This window comes from Giraffa tippelskirchi, chromosome 4, assembly GCF_054371585.1.
Source record: "Giraffa tippelskirchi isolate mGirTip1 chromosome 4, T2T-mGirTip1v1.2.pri, whole genome shotgun sequence".
NCBI lineage: Eukaryota > Metazoa > Chordata > Mammalia > Artiodactyla > Giraffidae > Giraffa > Giraffa tippelskirchi.
In genome coordinates this window covers 184337077-184354656 of record NC_137278.1, presented here as the reverse complement: position 1 = coordinate 184354656, position 17580 = coordinate 184337077, and the positions used below count along the sequence as shown (strand labels likewise).

At 36.7% G+C, this 17580-nt stretch overlaps 1 protein-coding gene across 9 annotated transcripts in view; it reads left to right on the top strand.

Annotated features, from left to right (window-relative positions):
- The window catches only part of PDE3A (phosphodiesterase 3A), a 627104-nt gene that overhangs the window by 442456 nt on the left and 167068 nt on the right, over positions 1 to 17580 (top strand). For all 9 annotated transcript variants that reach the window (XM_081592252.1, XM_081592259.1, XM_081592253.1 and 6 more), the window contains one exon: positions 12892 to 12942. In XM_081592252.1, coding sequence (XP_081448378.1) covers positions 12892 to 12942 — 51 coding nt within the window. The remainder of the gene's footprint in view (positions 1 to 12891; positions 12943 to 17580) is intronic.

Sequence of the window (17580 nt, the reverse complement as noted above, 5' to 3'; positions counted from 1 at the left end):
GCCTGGGAAATTCTATGGACAGAGGATCCTGGTGAGCTGCAGTCCATGGGTCACAAAGAGTCAGTCATGACTGAGCATGCATGAACACACACATACTTAGTTGACCAAGTTGACCAAGACCTGACACTTGGTTTGAACTCAATAATTATTCATTGTTAAACATTTTACAGAAGTAAAGTGTATGATTCATAGTCAGCAGACCTAAATTTTGATCCATATTTAGCCACTAGCTAGTGGTTGTGTTTTAATTTTACCTCTATTGACTCATAGCTATAAAGGAGGAGTCATATGCATCCATTCTTTTATAATGAAATAAAATAATGTATGAGAAAAGCATTTAGAAAACTGTAAGCAATTTTTAAAAGTTTCTCAGAATGTGTTCCATGGAAAGCTGTTAATTTATTTTGAAACAAGTGTTCTGTGATCAAGTATGCTTAAAACATTAGTTGAATTGAGTTCCTTTGTTTAATACTTCACCAAACTTTAATAATGTTAATGTGTATTTGGATTATCCAAGTACTTATTATATTATGCAAAATTTCACAAGTTTATTTTACAGTGTTGCCATTTCCTTATAAAATATCTCATAAGGAAACACTGTGTGTGTGTTAGTCACTCAGTCATGTCGGACTCTTTGCCACCCCATGGACTGTAGCTCGCCAGGCTCCTCTGTCCATGGGGATTCTCCAGAGAAGAATACTAGAATGGTTGCCATGCCCTCTTCCAGGGTATCTTTCCAACTCAGGTCTTCCACATTGCAGGCAGATTCTTTACCGTCTGAGCCACCAGGGAACCCCTTGAATACTGGAGAGGATAGCCTATCACTTCTCCAGGGGATCTTCCTGACTCAGAATGGAACCAGGGTCTCCTGCGTTGCAGGTGGGTTCTTTACCAGCTGAGCTACCAGGGAAGCCCTACTGGTTAAGCCCAAAACTGAGGAGATTGCATTATCAGTAGTTTAGTACACCAGATGCAAATTAGCAAAAAATTCCATATAATCAAGGTAGTCAAGATATATTAAGTAAAAATAAAGGAAGCTCTGCAGCCTCGATAGCTACATATAGGTTTAGAGTAGTGATTGTAATTTTGATAACAGGGACAGAAATAGAACTATGGAAACATTCCCAAAGTGTGGGAACATCATTATCATCCTTATCAGAAAGAGATACAGGACTTACAGTCAGCAGAGAGGCTGGGATTTCAAACTCTAGAATATGTCTTTCTATTTGAAGTTTTCTCATTCCCCTATGTTTATGAAATTTATACTGGCTGCTGAGTTGGAAAGCTGAATTAGGTTCAGGGATTTATTCTCTGCCAAGTGAATGGAATTTAGGTAGTTATCACAAACTGGGAAAGGAAAACATATCCCTTGATTTCAGTCATGTGTAGTGCTTTACTGCTTTCAGCCTCTCAGTTCTTTCTAAGGAGGGTAAATGCTAAAGAATCCTCTTTTTCTGCTAAATTGTCTGAAGAGTCAAGATGGGGAGAATAGGAGAAAGCTAAATTATGTTGGGAATAATAAAAAAGGAGATTTAGATCTTGGGAAAGATCCCTGAAGAATGAAGGTTAAGACCTTTAAGCCTGAAAAAAGTTTCATTTCTGCTCCCTACCCCCAAGCCAATGAGTAAAAGGCAAGACCTAGTGACAGCCACCGAAAAAAAAAAAAAAAAGCTTTGTGACACCCGCTGAGATACCTGATGGATATTTTAGTGATGTAACCGTGTCCTGTCCCCACCTTAGACCTTCAGCAGTGTCCCCATCACTTGATGATTCCTTCTAGAGTGGACTGGATTGGCTGTGGATGGATGTGATAAAGTGGTAGTGGGTGAAGCTAGCCTGGTGTTGAGAACAGAGGTTGCTGATGGTATCTTGTTTACCCAATGGAGGCTGGTGGAGTCTCCCAGGAGGCCCATGGAAATCAGTATTTGACTTGGGCCTTAGGCCAAAGTTGTTAAGAAAGTCCCTGAGGCTCCCACACATTGTCACTCAGCCCTCCAGGGCCCTTCGCTGGGCTTTAGGGCCTCAAAAAACCTCATGCAAATTATTTTGAAAAAGATTTACCCTCCTTTATAATTAAATTTACAGATTTCCAGTTCCCTTACAGTAGAGCACAGCATAGCCTTGACCTTCTTACTCTACTGATAACAAGAGACCAAGTAAAAAAAACATCAAGGACTAGGTAGGAATTGCGCTGCTCCACAGTATCCATCACCCATCCTCCCATGCCTGAGATTGCCATCCAGTGGGCCCTGCACTCAGGGGAATGAGTAGTCCAGGCCCATCTTCCCACATGGAATCCTAGAGTAAACACATAACGACTAAAGAGATTATAAAACAAGTATGTCAAGGGAAGAATTCAAAGGGGACATGCCAAGGGTAAAGAAGAGCTTTAATTTGCCTATGAAATTGAAAGTCCTGGGCTTCTCATATTAACTGCAGTTAAAAAAGCAACCCCTGCTCTTATGCATTTTACGACTCTGGAAAAACAAGACCCATGTGTAAAGGGACAACACGATTATACTATGTACTATGACTAATACAAGGGTGCCTTTGTGGCTGTGGTATATGCTTCATAAATCCTGTTGTGAATAAAATTGAGTTAGAGATTGGGGAAGGAAGACTCTCTGGTCCTTGAGTATTTCTCTAGACAGTGTACTTTGTTATTTTTAATTAGTGGAGCTAACGATGACGTTCTTGGACAATTTCATACCAGAGGAAGGCAGTAAATTCCAAATAGAGACCTATGATTTCAAAGATGCTCTGTGGTGACCTAAATGGGAAGGAAATCCAAAAAGAGGGGCTATATGTATACATAGGGCTGATTCACTTTGCTGTGCAGTAGAAACTAATGCGTGGTAAAGCAACTAGACTCCTATAAAATTTTTTTAAAAAATCCAATGAAATTTTAGCTGCAGGAGGCTCTGCTGCTCCTCAGCTGTACCACTTCTGCTCCCATCTCACAGTCTTACACCTTCTGAGTCTTCTGTCTTGCTTGCCCCGCCCTCAGATACCTGTATGTCAACTCTCCCACTTTCTATAGGTCTCTGATAAATGTCACTTTTTCAGAAAGGACTTCCCTGATCTTTGTTGTTGTTGTTCAGTTGCTCAGTCATGTCAGACTCTTTGCAAACCCAGGGACTGCAGCACACCAGGCTTCCCCTGTCCTTCACCATCTCCTGGAGCTTGCTCGAACTATTGTCCATTGAGTCAGTGATGCCATCCAACCATCTCATCCTCTGTCATCTCCTTCTCCTCCTGCCTTCAGTTTTTCCCAGCATCAGGGTTTCTTCTTTTTTGTGTGGTGGGGGTGGGGGGTAGGGGGCGGTTGGTGGGTCTCTTCTAATGAGTCAGCTCTTCACAGCAGGTGGCCAAAATATTGGCGCTTCGGCTTCAGCATCAATCCTTCCAATTAATATTCAAGACTGATTTTCTTTAGGATTGACTGCTTTGATCTCCTTGCTCTCCAAAGGACTCTCAAGAGTTGTCTGCAACACCACAGTTCAAAAGCATCAATTCTTTGGTACTCAGTATTCTTGCCTGGAGAATCCTGTGGATGGAGGACCTGGTGGGCTGCTGTCCATAGGGTTGCACAGAGTCGGACACGACTGAGGCGATTTAGCATGCATGCATGCATGGAGAAGGAAATGGCAACCCACTCCAGTATTCTTGCCTGGAGAATCCTGTGGATGGAGGAGCCTGGTGGGCTGCCGTCTATGGGGTTGCACAGAGTCAAGACACGACTGAAGCGACTCAGCAGCAGCAGCAGCAGCCTTCTTTATGGTCCAACTCTCACATTCCTACTACCAGAAAAACCATAGCTTTGACTGTATGGACCTTTGTTGGCAAAGTAATGTCTCTGCTTTTTAATATGCTGTCTAGGTTGGTCATAGCTTTTCTTCCAAGGAGCAAGAGTCTTTTAATTTCATGGCAAGCATCTTAAATGTTACTTTTTCAGAAAGAACTTCTCTGATCTACTTACATAAAATTAGCTCCATTGTCAGCCCCCACCCACAGTTTCCCACTCTATCCATTATGTTACTCTAGGTATCTTTATAGCTTTATCATCTCCTGGTTTATGTTTATTTATGTTATATCTCTTTTCATTAAAATTGTAAGAGCCAAGAGAATACAGATGCATCTTGGTCTGTTCACTGATGATAGATTATGCCTAGAATAATTTCTTGCATATAATAGGCATGTAAGAAATATTTGTTTAGTGAATAATATTAAATAAAAGGAGAGTTTTATGTTATACTTCCCTGTATGTACTATACAGACTATATATACATATGTAATAATAAATATATATTATACTATATAAATAATCTTATATAAATCATAGTGCACATATATTATCTTTATGCTTTCAAAAATAGTAATTTTCTTTTTTTAAATTCATTTATTTTTTATTGAAATATAGTTGATTTAAAATGTATTAGTTTCGGGTGTACGGCAAAGTGATTCTGATGTGTTTGTGTATATATATATTAAATAGTGCTGCAGTGAACATTGGGATGCATGTATCTTTTTGAATTATAATTTTCTCTGGATATATGCCCAGGAGTGGGGTTGTTGGATCATATGGTGTGTGCTCAGTCATGTCCAACTCTTTGCGACTCCATGGACTGCAGCCCACCAGGGTCCCCTGTCCATAGGCTTTTACAAGCAGGAACACTGGAGTAGGGGATATGGTAGCTCTATTTCAGTTTTTTAAGGACCCTCTGTGCTGTTCTCCATTGTGGCGGTACCAATTTACATTCCCACCCACAGTGTAGAGAAAGGTTCCATTTTCTCCACACCCTCTTCGGCATTTGTTACTTGTAGACTTTTTGATGAGGGCCATTCTGTCCTGTGTAACCTGATACCTCATTGTAGTTTTAATTTGCATTTTGTTAATACTTACTGATGTTGAGCATCTCTTTTTGTGCCTTTTATGCATCTGTATGCCTTCTTTGCAGAAATGTATGTTTAGGTCTTCTGCCCATTTTTTTAGTTGTAGGAGCTGTTTGTATATTTTAGATATTAATCCCTTGTTGGTTGCATCATTTGCAAATATTTTCTCCCATTCTGTGGGTTTTCAACAAATGAAGTAGAAGATTGGTTTACTTGAGAGTAATGTGAGGGTAACAGTGTGACTGTTACCCTCCATCATTACATTTTTTCATATTTGAAACCTCTTGCCTCTTTAAGTAATGCAATGAATACATATATATATTTTAAATTTTGCATTCAGTTGTGGTTTCCTACAGCTTTCATCCTTTAGTAATAGCTCTGGTGATGCTTTTTCACCCAAGAAGTCCTTAAAAGGGCATTCATTATTATAGTAACACACAAAAAACAATAGGAGAACTTAGCACAGGGAAAAATATAAATGAGAAAGGGAAATATTTTGCCTACAGAAACACACATTCAGCTATCTGCATTTCTCATGATATTATTAAAAATATCTTTGCTTGGTTGAAACCATTTTGTTTCCATGCTAACTTCTCATTTGCTTCCCCTGTGAACTTTTTAAATTCCATGTTTGGCAGCAGTTTTGTTTTGCTTGGAACTAAGTACTGTGTAACATTCTGTTAGCTAAAGGCAGTGATGTAGAAATTGATTATTAAAAATAAAAGAGGAATTTATTCCATAAGGATGAAAAATACTTAGTGTCAAGGAAGTTAGGATTTTCAAAATGCTTTACATAACAAATTATGTTTCTTTGCAAGGAAGTGTATTTTGTTTCCTGGGAATAAATTTAAGCATCTTCTTTTCACCCATCCTGATTAATGGGAACTGAGAATGAAGGAAAGGTATACAGTTTTAAAGAGAATTCCTTCTGTTTGCCATGTGTAGTCATGAACTTGGTGGCCTGTATGTCCTCAAACTTCCTGGTGAGATGTTTATTAAAATATTATTACCCAGAGGAGTAATCACAGTTAAATAGCCAAGAGGGTATTTTTTATAGAAGGTGAGAGATAGACATTTTTTTCTTCCTGAATTAAGAAGCCCTGTACTCTTTATCAAACAGAATATATTTGAATTTCCCATTTATTATGCATGTTTTAGTCTTACTTTCTCTCTCTCTCTCCTATATTTCCAGAACCTTTGTATAACAGATCATAAAATCAGAAGAATTCCTCCTCTAAAAAGTGTATCATATCATATTAATAAACTCTGTCTCTTTTCCCAGAGGGGCCTAGGTATCATACTGCTGTTCACTTATCTTGAACATTTAGTCCATATGAATTCAATTGCAAAAAGAAAAAAAATGATTCCACAAATTCTACTTCTGTTCCTCATTGTCCATGACCCTTTTCTGTCTTTCATCTAATCCCATGATAATATCAAATGACTACATTGGATGTCTGCAACTTAACACTGATTCTACCTATTGATTCAAAGGTAGAAGAATCTATCTACCTATAGATTCAAAGTTTTGACTTTCTCACTAGTGTGACATCAACATCAATTTGCACGGAATTCTGTAATGCAGTGACTTATGATGCAAGTTCTCTTCTTCAGTATTTATTATAACTGACTAATTTTTTTTCTTTTGTCCTAATCATTAGTAAAGAGAGTGAGGCTAGGGAGGTATTGCTGTACTTTCTAAAACTTTTAGCCTATGGTTCTGCTTTAATGGGAATACTGACGAGTGGTCAAATGCTTCATTTTAATTTAAATAATCTATAGTATTAAATAAGTCAGGTAGTTTATCATACTATGAATAGCTTTGTTAAAAATGATACTGAAAGAATGGTGTTCTTTTTAGTCTTGGATCCATGATCTGAGGACAGTACTGTAAAATAAATAATGTAAATAGTGTAAACATTTCAGATGCTATCATCTACTAATATGAAGCTGATCCTCACTCACCCCTCACCAGCGCTGGGTAAGCAGTGATCTTGACACCCTAACCAGTGTCCCCCCACCCCGCCAACCTCTTTCCCAGCGTTTAATAAACAAATGCAAGAAAATACTATAGTAAACCTCATACACTCAACACTGAGATAATGTTAAATTTTGGCTCAAATTACTTTAATGAAAAATAGCTTTTTAATGATAAAGCCCTTATATGATTTCCTCAAGTCCAAAGGGACAAAACACTTTGTTGCTTTCTTTTCCCTCTTGTCTTATTGAATAGAGGACATTCCAGCATCTCATTCACTGTTTCAGAGTTTATTATCTTTTAAATATTTTGCATAGCATGTAGATTACTGTAACTTTTAATTACCTTTAAAAAAGTAGTAGCAGTCTCATTTTGAAATACTACCACATGCTTGGTCAACTCAGATTTTCAAAAATATTATAATAATTGTATTAATTGGAATTCTCTGGTGGCTCAGATGGTAAAGAATCTGCCTGCAATGCAGGAGATCCAGGTTTAATCCCTGGGTTGGGAAGATCTCCTGGAGAAGGGAATGACAACCCACTCCAATATTCTTGCCTGGAGAATTCAATGAACAAAGGAGCCTTTTTGGCTACAGTCCATGGGTTCACAAAGAGTCAGACACGACTGAGCAACTAACACAAACACACACACAATGGTATTAATACATAATATAAGTATATAATGGTACAATGAAATAGAATTCCTTTGGCCTAAATCTTTCTCATTAGTTTATTATATACTGCAAGGAAATAACTCTGTCTGATACGTAACACATTTAGTATATTTACTATTTTATAGTTTATTTTAAAAAGTCAGACAATGAAACTATTGGAAGTGTATAAGTTTTAGTTTATAAATTATCAAATTCTCTTCTGTAGTAAGTGAAGACCCAAATGAGTCACATTTGGAATGTTTTTGTTGTTTGACTAAAAGTCCTCTTTAAGAGAGTTAATGGCAGAGGGCCGTGAATCCCAAGTTTTTCTTATTTTAATTCTGATCTTGGAGAAATGTTATGTTCTTGACTTTGCACCTGTCATCATTAAATATTCTCCCTTAAATTAGTATAAGTGGATTACAATTTATGTTTGTTATTTATTTACCTCTTTTTATTTTTATACTCATGAATAGTAGAATTTACCAAGTTACCCTGCTAGTTTAAATTCACTAGCAAGAAGATAATGGTCATAACAACATTTTATCAACTGTTTTCTTGAGAAAACCTAGACAAAATAGTGAGAGAGGAGAAAGTAAGCCTTCTGCTTAAAAATCATTTTTCTCTTATCAGTCTAGTACCCAAGTCTCTTTATATAGTTGCCAAAACAAGCATCTCATCTCCCTATTATAAATCAAAGATACTCCCAAAATTTCAGTAAGATGACTGAAATGTGTCAATTGTTTTGATAGTTCTAGTGAATAATTGATTAAATATTCTTACTTTATATGTTTCTGAATCAGACTGTTTCATTGGTTGATTAATATTTAATCTTATAATTAACTTTAAATTAGCATTAATGAATATTTACTGGGAGATGTATGTCAATAAATCTACAAATCGAAAAATTAAAGCATTAAGGACATATCACCTATGCAAGCATTCAATTTTACATGATGACTCTCTTTGGCTAATTCACCCAGGATTATGTGCTAGCCAAACTATACTTAAATCATTACAGTAATTCCAAGGCTTATAATAATTGACTATCTTATTAAAAATGAGTAATTTAAAATCACTTAATTGTATTTTTCACTTATTATATCATGAGCATTTCTCATGTAACTTAAAGCTTCTAAAAGTCAAACTTTAATTGCTATATTCTTTTTTTTATATACTATAATTTACTGAATTGTTCCCCTTTTGTTGAACAACACAGTGATTAGCACAGTGTAACTACCAGATTTTTACAATTTTATTTACTGATCAAAGGGTATGGATATTTAATAGTATATAGCATGTATTAAAATTAACATATATGTTGTGTGTCTCTATAAGTGTGTTGTATATATATGCATATATATCTCAGTATATATGTTTTCTATATAATAGCAATATATGTGTACACTTATCCCTGTAAATCCTCACCTAATATTCAACATAAGCAATTTTCAAGTAAAGTAGGCAACAGTAGTTTTTTGTTATTGTTTATACTGAGGTTTTTCACTTCTAATAAAATTATTTGTTTCCCATAAACCTCTTGACTTGATATTTATTGTGTAAATTGCCCTTATCCCTTCTTCCAGTTATCTACTAGGGTTGTGTTTCTTTAAAATATGTATTCCTTAGTGGACTGAAGATGTTATTCTTTACCTACCATTTACTGCCTATATTTTGCCAGTGTAACATTTGTGAAGGCACTTGAAGATTTCAGGTATCCTGATCAGTTGATCTGACTTTTTTTTAAATTTGGAAAATCTTTTTTTATTCCAAGATAGTTTAAGTATTTGTTTTCATTTTGTTCTAATACTTACAATTTAACCTTTTAAAAATTACTCTTTTTATCTACCTAGAGTTTATGTATCTTATAAGGTTCAGCTCTATAATTTTTTCTTTTTTCCATTGATTGAATAATTTATCAAAAACTCATTAATTTTTATATTTTCTTTTTCACATTTTGTTACTACATATACTTGAATTTATTTCAGAACTGTCCACTACATTTCATTCATTTATATTTTGAGTCATGAATCACTATCCTATAATTTGAATTAAATTTTATTATTTTAATATACTTTAATAACCACTAGGGCATATTTATCCCTTCTGATATTTTGCTTCTTAGTTTATTCTCAGATAAAATTTAGGTTCTTTTTTTTTCAGTATCTTTAAAAAATGCAAACAACTTTTGATTGGAATTGAGTTAAACCTATAAATTTATTTGGGTAGAAATGAACATAATTTTTTCAAATTAACTTCTCAAACAGGAACATTTTATGTTCATCAGTGAAGCTTTACCATTTTCTGTGTATGATTATCAAACATTTCTTGATAATGTTCAAGAGCATATTACTTTTTGTTGCTACTATGAACAGTTTCTTTGTCTTTTCTTGTATCTACTGAGGAGTCAGTACTATTGAATAGAAAAACTCATATATATAAACATGCTTTACAATATGTCTTGTTAGCATGACAGCTTCTTATTGGTAAGGATTTCTTTCATTGGTACACATGACTAGTGAGTGACTAGACAGAGAAATGGAATTTTATTCCTCTTGGTTGATATCTTGCATTTTCTTAATATTCTTCATGGTAAATGTTATTTTCGGCAAAAAAATATCATGATCTGAAGCAAAGTAGCTCAGTGCTGTTACAACTCTGGAAATAACTTGATAATGTCTTATAGTCTGTGTTTTTATAAAAATGTATATTTGTAACTTTGGGGGCATATTTCAGATTAAATAATTTTTGCTCCTTAGAACTCTCATATTTTTGTGATTTATCAAAACAGAATTTAAAATTATTCAAATATTTTGGCCTTCTGATTCTTATCATTTTTGACAGTAGGCTAGGCTACACTAGTAGATTTCTGCAGGATATTTTGTTAATAAACTAGAAGCTTAATGCCATGCAAATAAAGCTTAACATGGTTTAACATCTCTCTAGAATGTTCCTGACAAAGACTAGGAAAGCTGTACATTAGCAGACTTGTTTAGTAACACAGTGATATTAAAATATCTTCAAAACAATGAGTAATTGAAATACTAGCTATCAAACCAAGTTGATTTTTTTTTTTAATCTGTTTGCAGGATACAAGTTAACCTTAAAAATGCATTCTAATATACAGTAGGTACAGACAAATACTTTTTGATTCCACTATACAAGGTACTTAGAATAGTTAAATTCATACAGTCAGAAAGTGCATTGTTAGATGCAGGGGATACGGGCAAGGTTGGGGAGGACTTAGTGTTTAATGGGGACAGTTTCAGTTGAGGAAAGTGAAAGATTAAGGAGATGGCTGATGGTGAGAGTTGCACAACAATGTGAATGTACTTAGTGCCATAGAAATATATAGTTAAATATGGTTAAAATAGTATGTTATGTGACTTTTACTACAATAAAAAAGAATTTTTAAAAAGAGGTGTATTACTTTAGATATGTTAATTTATATTCGTGAGGACTATTTAATACCTTACTGTTAAAACATAGGTTTCAAAAAGCCTATTATTCTTTAAAAGAAAGAGTAGAAATTGTTTCTGTGTAAATAGGTATCATTTAATTTACTATCAAGAATTTGCTGGCAAGAGTTTTATGTATTGGCAAGAATACGCAGAAGAACTATACAAAAAAGATCTTCATTACCCAAATAATCATGATGGTGTGATCACTCACCTAGAGCCAGACATCCTGGAATGCGAAGTCAAGTGGGTCTTAGGAAGTATCGCTATGAAAAAAGCTAGCAAAGGTGATGGAATTCCACTTGAGCTATTTCAAATCCTAAAAGATGATGCTGTGAAAGTGCTGCACTCAATATGCCAGCAAATTTGGAAAACTCAGCAGTGGCCACAGGACTGGAAAATGTCAGTTTTCATTCCAGTCCCAAAGAAAGGTAATGCCAAAGAATATTCAAGCTACTGCACAATTGCACTCATCTCACACTCTAGCAAAGTAATGCTCAAAATTCTCCAAGCCAAGCTTCAACAGTACATGAACCGTGAACTTCCAGATGTTCAAGCCAGATTTAGAAAAGACAGAGGAACAGACATCAAATTGGCAACATCCGTTGAATCATTGAAAAAGCACAAAGGAAGCAACAGAACTGGACATGGAACAATGGACTAGTTATAAATCAGGATAGGAGTACGTCAAGGCTGTATATTGTCACTCTGCTTATTTAACATATATGCAGAGGACATCATGAGAAATGCTGGGCTGGATGAAGCACAAGCTGGAATCAAGATTGCAGGGAGAAATATGCAAATGACACCACCCTATGGCAGAAAGCAAAGAACTAAAGAGCCTCTTGATGAAAGTGAAAGAGGAGAGTGAAAAAGTTGGCTTAAAACTCAACATTCAGAAAACTAGATCATGGCATCCGGTCCTATCACTTCATTTCAAATAGATGAGGAAACAATGGAAACCGTGACAGACTTTATTTTGGGGGGCTCCAAAATCACTGCAGATGGTGATTGCAGCCATGAAATTAAAAGACGCTTGCTCTTGGAAGAAAAATTATAACCAACCTAAACAGCATATTAAAAAGCAGGCACATTACTTTGCCAACAAAGGTCCCTCTAGTCATTTATGGTTTTTTCAGTAGTCGTGTATGGATGTGAGAGTTAGACTATAAAGAAAGCTGAGTGCCAAAGAACTGATGCTTTTGAACTGTGGTGTTGGAGAAGACTCTTGAGAGTCCCTTGGACTGCAAAGAAATCAAACCAGTCTGTCTTAAAGGATATCAGCCCTGAATATTCATTGGAAGAACTGATGCTGAAGCTGAAACTCCAATAGTTTGGTCACCTGATGTGAAGAACTGACTCATTTGAAAAGACTCTGATGCTGGGAAAGATTGAAGACAGAAGGAGAAGGGGACGACAGAAGATAAGAGGGTTGAATGGCATCACCGACTTGATGGACATGAGTTTGAGTAAGCTCCAGGAGTTGGTGATGAATAGGGAAACCTGGTGTGTGCTGCAGTCCATGGGGTTGCAAAGAGTCGGACACGACTGTGTGACTGAACTGAACTGAATTGAATTTACTGTCACTACTATATTGTCTTGACCTCTGGGGCTTCCCAGGGGCTACTAGTGGTAAAGAACCTTCCTACCAGTGTAGGAGTCACAAGAGAAGCAGATTTGATCCCTGGGTTGGGAAGATTCCCTGGAGGAGAGCATGACACCCACTCTAGTACTCTTGCCTGGAGAATCCTGTGGACAGAGGAGTCTAGCAGGCTAAAGCTATTTAATACCTTACTATTAAAACATAGGTTTCAACAGTCTATCATTCTATAAAAGAAAAACTATAAATTGTTGACATATAAAATAGGTATCATTTAATTTACTGTCATTATTGTATTGTCTTACAGCTCATGGGACATTCAGAATGGGACCACAAACGAGGCCCACGAGGATCACAGGTAAATTTCTTTTCCTTTTTTGCATTTTGTTGCTTAACACTTGGAGCCATGACTTTTCTAAAACTCAAGAAATAAGGACAGAGAAGAAGAGGCACAGCAGTCATGCCATTTGTTTTTATTTAAGTTAGCTGTAATTAAAGTCTGGTTTCAGATCCCAAGGGCAGATATCACTATATTCCTCTGAAGAGCTTTCTAGTATCCCAGATTGGTCGTGTTCATGTTCCTCTCAATAGAGATTTTATATTCATTTCGTCTCTGCAGAATTTATTTTCATCAGCAACCTACTGTCTTGATTTTGTTCACTTCCTTTGATAATTTTTCTATGTATTTCTTCTTGTCTCTATCTTCCTGATTTTGGTTAAATATTTTGAAATACAATCACAGTAAACCCTGAACTAATTACAGATTTTGTCTCTAAATGAACTGTCTTCATCTTAGGGAAATAGAAAAATGAAAGGACCTATTATTTAGGAAAAGAAACAAATTATAAACCTTTCTATATTACCAGACTGTTCTCATTGTCTTACTTTATGTCTTAGGCAAGGAGAAATCTTCCATGACGCATTTATGCTTTTTAATGACCTAATTAGACAATGTGGATTTGTTTTGCTTTCATAATTACTTTGCCTGACAGAATAAAGGCTGAATTTTACACTAAGAAAATTATCTCTCCTGCTAGGGTACTTTGTAAAGAAATAGAAAAATCACTTTTCTCTTAGTTGCTGGCACTTACCTGACTGTAAACACGCCAAATAAAAAATGAAACGGGTGGAACATTTTTACCTCTGCTGCTCACATTTTCTGTTTGACACTAAAAGTATGGTTAAGAGAATTGGATGTGCAGTACTACACATGAAAAATCATTTTGAAATATGAAATTCTCCCCAGGGTTTTACCAAGTTGACATGACCTGTGCTATCATTAAGTTTTCATGGATAACAGCTTAATTTAGGTCACTGAGAAAGTACAACCAAGTCAGTCAGTTGTTTTTAGTGGCAAGTTTAATAGCTGTGTTTTTCTTTTCATCTGATATCAATTTGATGAGTAGATAATATAAACCAGTCCAATTAAATCAGGATTATCCAAAAAGAATTTATGCCTCACTTTCCCTTACTCTTACTTCTCCCTTTCTATTTTCTCCAATAACTCGCCCTCTGTACACATTTAATATTTTAAATCAGAATTTGCTGCCAGATTGGTAACGAATGCATGGTAAATTCTTTGTAATTCTAAACCAATCAAAGGTAAAGATGAGCACCAGTAAGAAACCCCAGGTTTCTGGGATAACGGGGCGTCCCAGGTAGCATAGTGGTAGAGAATCTGTCTGCCAATGCAGTAGACAAAAGAGACGTGGGTTTGATCCCCTGGCTCAGGAAAATCCCCTGGAGAAGAAAATGGCAACCCATTCCAGTATTCTTGCCTGAAATAGTCCATGGACAGAGGAGCCTGGGGGGGTCACAAAGAGTCAGACATGATTTAGCAACTAAACAACAACAATAGAGTATACCTTTATCTCACCTTGATTCTCAACTCAGATAAAAATTGTCAATGTCAAAAGCAAAAACAGTAAGTATACATATAACTGATTCAGATTGTTGTATGGCAAAAACTTACACAACATTGTAAAGTAATTATACTCCAATTAAAAAACAAATAAGTGTTTTAAAAAGCAAGAACACACACCCCAAAATTAAAAAGATACCAATTACAACAGAATAGTTTACTGCCGTCTATGGGGTCACACATAGTCGGACACGACTGAAGTGACTTAGACTTATACTTAGACTTAGATAAATTAAGCACAGAGTAAAACCTCTAATTCTAATTCCCCACCAGAGGTGGGGGGAGAAACACTGTAGTTATGTTTTAGATCATTGATCTCTTCTTATCTTGCTATTACTTCCTTGAACAACATGTCTAAAGCCTTTCAGCTATTTGAAAGGAATTGCTGACTGCATTTGAATACAGACCTCTAAGTATTTTCCTAATACCACAAGGCCTCACTCAAATACCATCTCTTTAGGAAAAGAAAAGATTTAGTTTAATTGAAGACAGGTTTTTGACCACTTACTATGTGGACAGCACTGTGGTAGGTCTCAGTCTGAGGGAAAACCAAGTGACAAGTTTATTGTGTTCTGAGAGCTTACAAGGTATAGTTGAAAATAGAGCAATACTTGAGTAGATAATTTGCCTATAAGGCAGAGTGGGAGATGTAAAATTGATTATATAAACAAAGTGTGATAAAAGTTTAGGTGGGACAGATTGTTGATTTATGCCTAGTAGAAATGGGGAAATTTGGTGGTGTCTGAGGTGAGCCTTCAAGGTTGTGTTATAAGATTTTAGAAGTGTAAAGAGGGAAAGGAAAAAGCCTGAGGAAAAAGTCTGAACTGGCAAAGTATGGGATTGTTTGGATATGTGTGAACTTTCTTTATAACTACTTTATAAAACCTGACTGGCTAAGGACTGTTGCAGGAACTCCTGTGAAGGAATTATCTGGAGGATGTCAATTTTTTTTTGGTTAGATGAGGAAGAAATAAGGAGGGTCAGGAGTTTGAAATCCTGTACTTCACAGATGAGTGCCAGTAACCCAGGCCTGTTCACAGGGAAGATAATGAGGGTAGTGTTTGCAATGTTGAGTGAGAAGTGAAGATGACAATCCCAAAAGGGAATTTCAGATGGATACTTGAGATGCTGTTCTGGGCTCTGTAGTCAGATGAAAGGGCTTCTCTGGTGGCTCAGGAATAAAAACATCTGCCTGCAATGCAGAAGACCATCTACAATGCAGGAGACACGGGTTCGATCCCTGGGTCAGGAAGATCCCTGCAAGAAGAAAATGGCAACCCACTCCAGTATTCTTGCCTGGGAAATTCCATGGACGGAGGAGCTTGGAGAGCTCCAGTCCTTGGGGTCACAAGAGTTGGATATGACTTAGTGACTGAACCACCACCACAGCCAGATTGAGAGCAGAAGATGTCAGCTAAAGAGTACCAGACATACGTATGATAATAGAGTTAAATCAGGCAGTAGATCCCAGAAGAAGAACATGAAAAGAGGAAAACAGAAGAAAGGCTGATTCTTGAGGGAGGCTCAGCATACAGGCTGAGAGGAGCCTGGGGAGGGAGTTAAAACATACACATGGGCTCAGTGGAGACCAGAGGAAGGAGAACTAATGCAGAATCAAAAGTGGTGAGCATGCTGACAAGTTACACTCAAAAGAGGGCTGAGACCACAAACATAGGTTCAAGAAAACAAAAAACATGGGAAATGCTATTGGATGTAGTGATGAGCAGGTCATTAGTGGGCTCTGAGAATACACTTTCAGTTAAGTAGTGGTGGAAAGCAGAATTCAGAAATTAAGAAGATAATTAGTGTGAGATTGGGCTTCCCTGGTGGCTCAGATGGTAAAGAATCTGCCTGCAATGCAAGAGACCTAAGTTGGATCCCTGGGTCAGGAAGATCCCCTGGGTCAGGAAGATCCCCTGGAAAAGGGAATGGCTGCCCACTCCAGTATTCTTTCCTGGAGAATTCTATGGACAGAGGACCCTGGCAGGCTACAGTCCATGGGGTCACAAAGAGTCGGACATGACTGAATGACTGACACATTCACTTAACTTTCACTTTTTGGTGTGAGAGAGTGGAAAGGTCTCTTGAAGGAGTTTTGTTTTAAAAGAAAAGTAGAATTAAGAAAGAGGTGAAAAATGACAAGGAAGGTCCCAGTGTATGGCAGTAAACTATATTCAATATCCTTTGATTAACCATAATGGTAAAGAATATAAAAAAGAATGGTGACGGTTTAGTTGCTAAATCATGTCAAACTCTTGAGACCTCATGGACCATTCAATATCCTGTGATTAACCATAATGGTAAAGAATATAAAAAAGAATGTATGTGTGTATAACTGAATCACTTCGCTATAGAACAGAGAGTAATTCAGCATTGTAAATCAGCTATACTTCAGTAAAAAAAGAAATAGCAGCAGAAGTGAGGAACATTTTTTTATGCCAACGTGAGATATATGTCTTAATAACTATTAATGAGTTCTCGATAGTGACCTATTTAAGGATTGAGAAAATACTGTAGTTCAGGGCAGGGAATGCACTTTCTCTCAAAGTGGTCCTTTGACACCCATTTATGTGTTTTTCTTACACTCCACCAGTCCCTACCCTGAACTCTTCCATTTACTCTAGTTCAGAAAAACTGACCATGTTCTTAAACGAATTATTAGATCCACCAATAAGCACCAATGAAGAAGCTTTGGAAAGAAAGTAGAGAAATTTATACCAGAACAAGAGACAATAAATGGGGACAGGTAGTACAAAAATGAAATGTTGTTGTTTAGTCGCTAGGTCATGTCCAACTCTTACAACCTTATGAACTGTAGCCCACCAGGTTCCTCTGTGCATGGACTTTCCCAGGCAAGGAGTGGAGTGGGTTGCCAGTTCCTTCTCTAGGGAACCTTCTGACCCAGGGATCAAACTCCTGTCTCCTGCATTGCACACAGATTCTTTTACCCCTGGGGCTTCCCTGGTGGCTCAGCTAATAAAGAAATTGCCTGCAGTGTGGGAGACCTGGGTTCAATCCCTGGTTTGGGAAGATCCCCTGGAGAAGGGAATGGCTACCCACTCCAGTACTCTTGCC